The sequence below is a fragment of the Cladophialophora psammophila genome, assembly GCF_000585535.1.
Source record: "Cladophialophora psammophila CBS 110553 chromosome Unknown aczJe-supercont1.10, whole genome shotgun sequence".
Taxonomy (NCBI): domain Eukaryota; kingdom Fungi; phylum Ascomycota; class Eurotiomycetes; order Chaetothyriales; family Herpotrichiellaceae; genus Cladophialophora; species Cladophialophora psammophila.
In genome coordinates, this window is record NW_006912931.1 from 687,348 (window position 1) to 696,168 (window position 8,821).

The 8,821-nt window shown below is 51.1% G+C and overlaps 4 protein-coding genes across 4 annotated transcripts; all 4 read left to right on the plus strand.

The window, feature by feature from the left end:
* Nucleotides 1-301: 301 nt before the first annotated feature.
* On the plus strand, nt 302-1,219 carry A1O5_06968 (uncharacterized protein; the record flags this gene model as incomplete). The annotated part of the gene is made up of 1 exon (XM_007747557.1): nt 302-1,219. The coding sequence occupies one exon, from the start codon at nt 302-304 to the stop codon at nt 1,217-1,219; it is 918 nt and encodes a 305-aa protein (XP_007745747.1).
* Nucleotides 1,220-2,094: 875 nt separating this feature from the next.
* On the plus strand, nt 2,095-3,264 carry A1O5_06969 (uncharacterized protein; the record flags this gene model as incomplete). The annotated part of the gene is made up of 1 exon (XM_007747558.1): nt 2,095-3,264. The coding sequence occupies one exon, from the start codon at nt 2,095-2,097 to the stop codon at nt 3,262-3,264; it is 1,170 nt and encodes a 389-aa protein (XP_007745748.1).
* Nucleotides 3,265-4,491: 1,227 nt separating this feature from the next.
* A1O5_06970 (uncharacterized protein) lies at nt 4,492-6,300 on the plus strand (the record flags this gene model as incomplete). Its single annotated transcript, XM_007747559.1, has 1 exon — nt 4,492-6,300. One exon carries the CDS (start codon nt 4,492-4,494, stop codon nt 6,298-6,300), a length of 1,809 nt encoding a protein of 602 aa, XP_007745749.1.
* A 978-nt stretch (nt 6,301-7,278) lies between these two features.
* Nucleotides 7,279-8,676, plus strand: A1O5_06971 (uncharacterized protein; the record flags this gene model as incomplete). The annotated part of the gene is made up of 3 exons (XM_007747560.1): nt 7,279-7,497; nt 7,925-8,347; nt 8,428-8,676. The coding sequence occupies 3 exons, from the start codon at nt 7,279-7,281 to the stop codon at nt 8,674-8,676; spliced, it is 891 nt and encodes a 296-aa protein (XP_007745750.1).
* Between the last annotated feature and the right edge of the window lie 145 nt (nt 8,677-8,821).

The following is an 8,821-nucleotide window of genomic DNA, read 5'->3' on the forward strand; positions in this document are numbered from 1 at the left end:
CATCTTTTCCTCCACCTGCCACGTCACAACACCCATTCCTCAACGATGACTGGCTTGGCTCCCTTTGATGCAGGTTGGCCTTATCGGCCTGCATCTCTTATTGGCTCTCAACCAGGCCTTTGCCACCCTAAAAGGCGAGGGCGTTCGAGAACGGGTTCGCAGCGACCTCAAAAGGATATACATGTCGCTTTCTGCGAGAAGAACGTCAGAACCTAACACTATTGTGTTTCGAGTTGTTCCTGTACATTGTTCATAGGAGGCATAATAGTTATGACAGAGGAGGACGTCTGGTTGAGTATGCATGCCTTCCTTTTTGAGAGTGAGAAAGCTAAAAGTGCCAGTCACCGGTTGCTCTTCTGGACTGGGCAAAGCTCTTGCACAGTACGCCTACGACGCGGGGTCTATCGTTGTAGCTACAGCTCGGAAGCCCGAAACACTCTCATACCTACCTGACGGCCCGAGAGTCCTGAAACTTTGTCTCGACGTAACTTCGAAAGACCAAGTCGCCCGGATCGTCCAGGCTGCCGTTGATAAGTTTGGCTGCATAGATGTTGTGGTCAATAATGCAGGGTTCGGTGTGACCGGTGATACCGAAGTTCTCCCCGATGCCGATGCACGCGCGCAGCTCGAGACCAACTTCTGGGGTGCCGTCAACGTCACCAAAGCGGCTTTGCCGATTCTGAGAGAAACCAATCCGCCCGGAAAGGGTGGTCTGTTCATGCAGATCTCGTCTGTGGGGGGCAGAGTTTGTTACGCCGGTTCGGCTTTCTACCATGCCAGCAAATTCGCCCTCGAAGGATTCACAGATGCTCTTGCGAAAGAGATGCACCCAGACTGGAACATCAAGTTCACCATTATAGAGCTCGGCGCTGTTGCAACCAACTTTCCGCAGAACATGGTATTACCTCCACGGCACCCGGCTTATGAGGACCCAGCTTGTGGATATAATGCGGTCAGGGCCTACCTGACCAGCGCAGCAAACGCCGTGCAGTGGAGTGATGCATCAGTCTGTGCTAAAGTTCTCCATGAGCTTGCATCCAAAAGGAATCACATCACTCCACCTTTGAGACTTGCCCTAGGCGCCGATTCTTGGGCCGTTGTCAAGGCCGAGCTTGAAGGTATTATGAAAGAGCATGAAGTCTGGAAGACTGTGGCGGAGAGCACGTCCCATGCCGAGAATACACGGGCAACAGAATTCTTGCTCAAGTCAGTGCGCTAGTTCCCTGATTAGAAGTTGAGCAGTTTCGGTGTCGCAATGTTTGGCATCATCTCCTTCTCGCACAGACAGAATGATCAGGAGACACGTGGACTTATCCCTGTCCGCCCTCAAGGCCTTTGCTCTGCGTATTGCACTCGTTGAGCCAACAACAGCGTCCCGTTGTGTAGTCAGTCCGTAGGCACTCGACTACGGCGACCTGTTCTGCGACCTCTCTCACAGGTGGTCACGTTGTACAAGCGCTGAGGAAAATCGAAACCGCCATAGCAGCTACTTCATTGTACCCTCTAGGCCCGGCCGTCTTGGTAAGGTACCCAATCTACCTAGCTGCACTTGTACCCGGTACCGCCAAAAGTACTATTCTTGACCTTGTGGCGCTTCTTAGCTCAAGGGGCACCATGAATATCGATCAAGCGCGTTTAGTTGATTGGCCTGCAGTGGATTGCCCCCCCCCTCCCCCCCCCACAACCTTGAAGCGACGGATGGGAATAGATCGCCGAGTCGCATCTCATTTTAAGCGCCCAGATGGGCCGATGGGCCGACGGCTATAAAAAATAACAAGCACAAGGCGTTCCTCGAGAGATGTGGATCTAATTGCTTGCAGCCACCACAACGAACCAATCATTGCATCAATGCATATATTGAGGAGGCCATGAATAGAATCACTCGATGCGCCTTATTGCAGAGGCAGAATTAACAACTTCCTGTCCAATCCCTCCATGAGGTATAGAAGCATTCAAGACACGGTCCCGGGAGAGATATATAGAGAGGGCTTCGGCCTCCAGGATTTGTGGACCAACAAAATCAACAGGAAACAGTTATCCGCACTCGAGACTGAACAAAAGGATCGCACTTCCAAGTCCGGCAAAACAACCATAATGGCCAGTCAGGCGAGCACTCCATCTTCAGTCACCAGTCTATACTCGCCGATCAAAGAAATCACAGGCCCTGAGCATGTCAGCCCCTTTGCCTCCTCGTACTATCGACAACACACATTAGTCCCGAACCGCATCAACGTTGAAGAGAGTCAACTCTCCGATGAACGCTGGAGTAGGCATGCATTTAGCATGGGCATGCCCTTTAACGACATCTACCGGCCCCATCCAGATGCCCGGAAGTTCGCCCAGAAGATGCAGAAGAGGTCCAGAATAAGCGACAAGCAATTGGCAGAATCGTTTCTCCCACTCATTCAAACCGCAATGAAGTCGTCGAAGAAACTACAAATCAAGACTGACGCGACCTTCCACCCTGACGCTATGCCTAAGGGAAGCCCCGTTGGACGCGTCTCAGCCAGTCAATGGACTATGCCACTTCCCATCCCCAAGCCCAACATCACTATTGGTTTCAGCTCCAAAAACTTCACGTCGCATGACCTCGAGTTGCAGGACGGTATCATCTCGGATGCCCAGGGTGAACCATGCAATCTAGCAAAGATCTCTCAACCCACAGTCGGAAGCAACTCATTACTCTGGCCATTTTTTAACGTCGAAATACAACGGGACTCGTTGATGGCTGCGCAGAATGCAGCGGCGGGATCGGGGTCGACTTGCAATAACGCGCTCGCACTCCTCGCGGAAGCGGCAGATGAGACCGCATTCCAAAGCCAGGGACGAAACTTCTTTTGGCAATCAAGAAGATCCGTGCAGTCGTTCTCCCTCTCGGTCCATAACAGCTCTGGCGGAGACAGCAAAACGGCGACTCTGAATCTCCACAGCTATGAAGGCGGACTTTCCCATACGGTGGCTCTAATTCGAAGTTATGATCTTTGCAATGAGCGGGATGTGGAATACCTGCTGTCCCGGCTAGGCAGCATCTTCGTGTGGGCGGAGAATTGTCACCTCCAGCAGATCTTCACTCTCCTGGAAACCCTCGATGCACTCGTTCAGCTTGAACCAGCAAGAGAATATTTGTCAGACAGCTTCCCACACGGGTCAATGGATGCAGTAACAGGTTCCCCTAGCAACCAGAGCCCTACAAGGAGGAAGCTTGAGACGATCAAAAGTGTACTAGTAGAGCTCAGTCCGAAATGGATACGGGCGCAGGGATAGATTTCGGGGAAGATTGTACAGGTAATCTGGCATTCAAAAATAAGTAAAGGCAAGAGGAGCCACGACATCAGAACGAATGGACATAATGATACTCTCTTGAAAGTAAAAGATTAGCTCCTTGTCTTTATTCGACTCAGATAACGTGGCCGCGAAATGCACAAATCCCGTCCTTGCCTTCATCAAATTAATTGGCCCTGGATGTCGCCCGCAAAAATGGAAAGTTCATCCCCTGTGACATGGTACTCCGTATAATCGCCTGAGTATACCTCGTAGTAAGGAGATCGTTTGGAGGGCCTGCGAGGTGTGGACTATGCAAATCTTCAGACTGAGAAGGCGGTGTGAAGGGCCAGGGGCTGGAAAGAAGTCGAGATACGCCGCGAGGAGGGTTCAAAGGAGGGCGCCGCCTTGTCCTCGCCTATTGGCTGTCTTGCCGCTGTGGATAATCCGCTAGACCATTTTCAGACTGGCGCCATTTCCAAAGAGCCAATAATTCTTCCTCTCGACGCCCCATTTATATTCCACGATATTTTCATCTCGACCCTCAAAGCGCTCAGTCCATTGCCGTCAACAGCCTTACTCTAGATTTGTCTTTCCACCCGCAAGGAACGGAGCGCAAGCGAGCTCTTATTCCCCATGTTTATGCCTTTTCCGTAAATCTGAAACAACGCAGCTCCCCAGTTTTTCGAGTTAGCTGCAGGGCTATTTGTGATGAACTGCCACCTGCGATCAAACTGTCGAGTGTTATTCCTGCCAGAGCCGCCTTGAGTCGTGGCTTAACCAATGCTTCCATCTCTTAGGGAGTGCCGAGCCTATCCAGAGGTTGAAACCAATGGGAGCACCTGATTTTCCTCAGCCCGCCTTTTTCCGACCAATGTTCGCGACACTCAAACGGTAGGTATGTAGGTATGCAAGCGCGTCCATTCATGCAAGACAGTGCTTTCTATGGCATTTCTGGGTTATGGCTTTATCACTTCCCGTACTTGCTTTATGAAGTTCCTGGTCGACTTCACAACTATTTTTTCCGGCCTACTTTTTCCTCTCTACTCTTTCATCTCCGTCGTTTGTCGCCTTTTTTCCAATGTGCAATTAATTGATCTACCCCACTGCTACTACACTTCTTCGAGGCAGCAAAGTCGATAGCTCTTATCATCTCTCTTTCCGGTTGTGGGATTAGCGAGCTGTGGATTGAGCAAAGCCTCGACTCGGATACCGATCCTCTGCGGCAAAATGTCTTCTACCAGCGGCTCATCGAACTCCTCGCCCTCCTCAGGTGGCCTGCCACCTGCCTCCTACGACGGAAGTCACTTACCATGGTGTACTTTCCGACAAGAAGTCCTAGCACCGCACAAAATTCACATCCTCGACAGTCCACCGAAAGACCGCATACCGACGGCTTTCCTGCAGATTGTGGAAACTGCCAGCCAAGATACATCTCACTTCGATATCCAAAAGAACTGCTTTTGGAACCAGGTTACAACGGGTCGAGGATTTGGACCTTCCCCGATATTTCCACCGAACCTGCTACCACCGATGGTGAATGAATCTCATTCGCGATGCATGGTCCCATTCTTTGGCAGTCGCGAAGCCCTTCCAGAACGAACGATTAATCATCCGGCGCCCTTCTACGAACTATCGGTTCCTCGTCCTGGTCTGGGATGCGGATTTTCCGCTGCAGCCTTCACAAACAAAGAGTTGGCCATAATGCCTCAGTGGCTTCAAGCCACGGGGACAATCGTGCATTTCGAGACGGGATACATTGCCCCTGGAGCGTCGCTGTACTGTCCCTTTCTGACCTTCGAGCGCGCCTATGGGAACAAGAAGCAGCGCGTAGAATCAGCGAACAACCAATGTGCCATCGCAGGCGCGTACTGCACACGCGCCCTACAGATGCTATACACGCGGGCGAGAAAGGATCCGAACGGGTCAATGACGGCTCCTGACCAGTTGCCAGTCTCTTTCTCATGCACCATCGACAATAGCTTTGCTCTACTGAATTTGCATTGGATTGATCTCGAACAAGGGCAAGCTTACTGCATGGCCCCGCTGTGTCAGTTTGATCTCAGCAAGGACGTACATTTCAGCAAGTTTCTGGTCTGGACCCAGGCTATTGGTGATTGGGGTTTATCTCATGTTCTGCCACTGATAAAAGAGGCGCTGGGACGGCTTCAGGAAGCATCAAATGGGACTCCAACTGCTCTTTGCCAGCCACACTACAACACTGCGTCAACAAGACTCCGTTTGGACACTGGACCGGCCATCATGAAGGATGAGCTTCTCATCTCGTCCCTCAAAACCACATTCGAAAATATCCCCTGGCGATTTGAAGACGAGGGTTTCTCGGGCGTCTCTTCTTCCACCGCATCATGGGGCTCTCCAATGATGTCAGACTACACCTTTTCCAAGGTGAACTACCCGACCGTGCAACCGCCAAGAAGCAACATCAGCGCTCCTAACTCTTCCATCGTCGCTCGCAAGCGCGTTGGCGGACTTGATCTTTCAAGGAGTCCAGTCACACCGCCACCAGCATATTTGCAGAATCCGGATTTGTTATGGCAGAAACGATTCAATCATGCAATGGAGGAGATAAGGCAGCTGCAGAACCAGATGCAGGCGTTCAAGAGGGAGATTGAGGATTGCAAGCGGCCATTGCTCGACGAGAAGGCCCGGCCAAGTCCAACCACCTCCCCGTCATTGGAAGCTCGGCCGTCAAATGAAGAAGATACGAGGGAGACCACAGATCCCGAATCGACCACCCCAAAGGTGCAGAGCCCGCCTCTCTCCCTGACTTCCAACAAGCCATCACCATCCGAGACGATTCTATCCATGGGAGGTTCCGCGATATGGAAATGCGCTGCTATCGTCCTGTCGGGACATTTTCTCGCCTCGTTCATCCCCAATATGACGATTCGGCTGATCACTTACGGGTGCATCACAAACGCGTGCCTCTTGGCGTGTCTGACCCCGAAATTTACCTTGATTGGAATGTCGACTTCAGCAACAAAGTTCCCGACATTTGCGATCTGGAGATGGCGGTGATGCCCAGCATCGGCTGGTTCGCTCTACCGAAGTGATCTTGTCGCTCGGATGTTGATGCTGATCTAGTGAAAGTTGGGAGAATCGGCAGATACACATGATATCATATAGTTTAGCGGAATGGCCGGCTAGAGGGGCGGTGGACTTGCCATATTGTGAACGGGTAGTTCGTACTCTAGCCGTGGAAGAGGAAGACCTCCGTCACAGACGAGGGTCAAAATCGAACGACAGAGCCATCACGAGATGTATGAACATAATCATGACCAAGATTTATACGTTTTTGAGCGCTCACTGGGATGATCAAGAACCGTGATATGTGCTCCTGCATGCTCGACAAGAGAAGCTATTGATGCTACAGTACCAACGAAATGAAGCCGAACTACGAGGAACCCTGGATGTAATTGCGGTCCGGGGAAACAAATATCCGACACCAGGTGCCTCCGGCCTTGCTCTCGTCCAACCCACGAGGCTCGAAGCTGAACGAGGGTTGGCAAAGCCGTGCTGAGATCTTCGGCCATCAGACTGACAACTTTCAGGGACTCGCAGCCTCGTCGCCTACAATCGATACTCCCTTCCCACCATGCTCCGCGCTGGACTTTGAACGACCAGACGTGCGTTGAAATCACTGAATGTAGCGTCGCTGTGAGAGACTTTGAAATATGTTCCAAAAAGTCATATGGCACATGCAGCATTTCGGTCGAAGTTTCGTCCGTTACTGCCGCCTAAAAAGCTGCAGGGAAAAACAGCTGCACAGCTCAATCTTACTTGGGTCCTGCGGTCTACAAATACGGGCTTCTCCCTTCCCTTCGTTTTCTCTCTCTCTCCCTCTCTCTTCTTCTTCGTGGGTTCCTAATCTAACATTCTCGGTACCTACCTAGCGTTGTTCGCATCAAGTTACTTTCCAGTTCGCTGCCCTAAGTATCCATCTAGCTATCCCAGTTCTTATTCTATTCCTTGGTGTTGCATGCCAGCAAAGAAACCATGTCTTCAGGATCTATATCTCTTGATCCTGCTCCGGCCGCTGCCGCCCATACACGTGCAGAACAACAACAACAGGCCAAGATCAAGTTTTTCACGAACCATGGATGCGGCTGGTCCCACCGTGTCCATATTGTGCTGCGAGAGCTCGGGCTGGAGTACGAGGAAGTCCTGATCAATATGGATGAGCCGAGGCCGGAATGGTTCCTGAAGCTGAACCCGGTGAGTATTCTCCTACTTGTCCATTCGTTTTGTACTGGGGGATTCTAGGTTCCTTGTAATCGGGGATTGATGCTTTGAGATTACGCATTTGCTTCTGTGTTCTGTGCATGGGGATTTCGCTATGAGTTGTACCTTGTTTTGTTGTGGCTGTCGCTCTCTGTCTTTGATGGGCTCAGTTATCCCACCAACCGTGTTGCGCCTTCAACACGATTGGTCTGACTATTCAGCATTCAATTGATCTTTACTGTCGCTGCTACTTCTCTTGGTCCCGGAATATGCCAGGTCTTCTGCTTGTTCTCCCTTCTGCTATACCTGCCTCCTCTCAAAACTAGCATAATGGACTGCGGCTTGTTCTTTTCCATCTTCATGTTTCCACACCAAAGGTTAGCAATGCTTTTTAGACGGAGCTAACTGAGCTTTTCTCCAGCGCGGTCTTGTTCCTGTCCTCCAGTACACGCCTCAGCCATCCTCTTCCGACTCTTTCACCGACACTCTCACCCTCACCGAATCCGCCCAAATCGTCTCCTTCTTTACAGATCTCTATCCGTCTCATCTTCTACCCACCGTTCCCGATCTTGGCTCAGGCTCTCCAGCTCAATCTGTCCTCGCAGCAAGAGTCGAGGCAGCCCATATGCGCTACAAAATGTCATTCTTCGTCGACACCTACTTCACCAAGTTTAATCCTCTCATGTTTAAACTCGTGGGTGCGGACACGGGAAACCCACAGGACAAAATCGTGGAAGAGATTTGGCGACTTCTGGAAACGGAGATTGAGATATTGCTTTCCGACGTGGCTGTGAATGGACGGGGTCCGTATTTCGGAGGAAGTGATAACCTGACAATTGTCGAGGTGTGTATACTCATACTCACTTATAAATCCCCAACCTCGCGTGGGGCTGTCATTCCCCTGACGTGCACTTTCCTTGGTAGGCCATGTCAGCCCCCTTCATCCTCCGCCTGATTGACTTCTCCAACGACATCATCTTTCCGGCTCGCCTCGCGACACAAATCCTGGACAGCGACCCGGCAACGAGCAAATGGCCATGCTTCGCGAAATGGGCGCAACTGTGTATGCAGCATCCCAGCGTCACCTATACATGGGACAAAGAGTACATGGTGCCCAGGATTGTGGAACGGTTGCCGGCTGCGAAAAGGAAGTATGCTCCGTCGAGGGACTAACTGACAGAATGGGGTGGACTTGTGAATGACAGCCACCTGAGTAGAACCCAGTTGTTGTTGTTGTTGTTGTTGTTGTTGTTGTTGTTGTTGTTGTTGTTGTTGTTGTTGTTGTTGTTGTTGTTGTTGTTGTTGTTGTTGTTGTTGT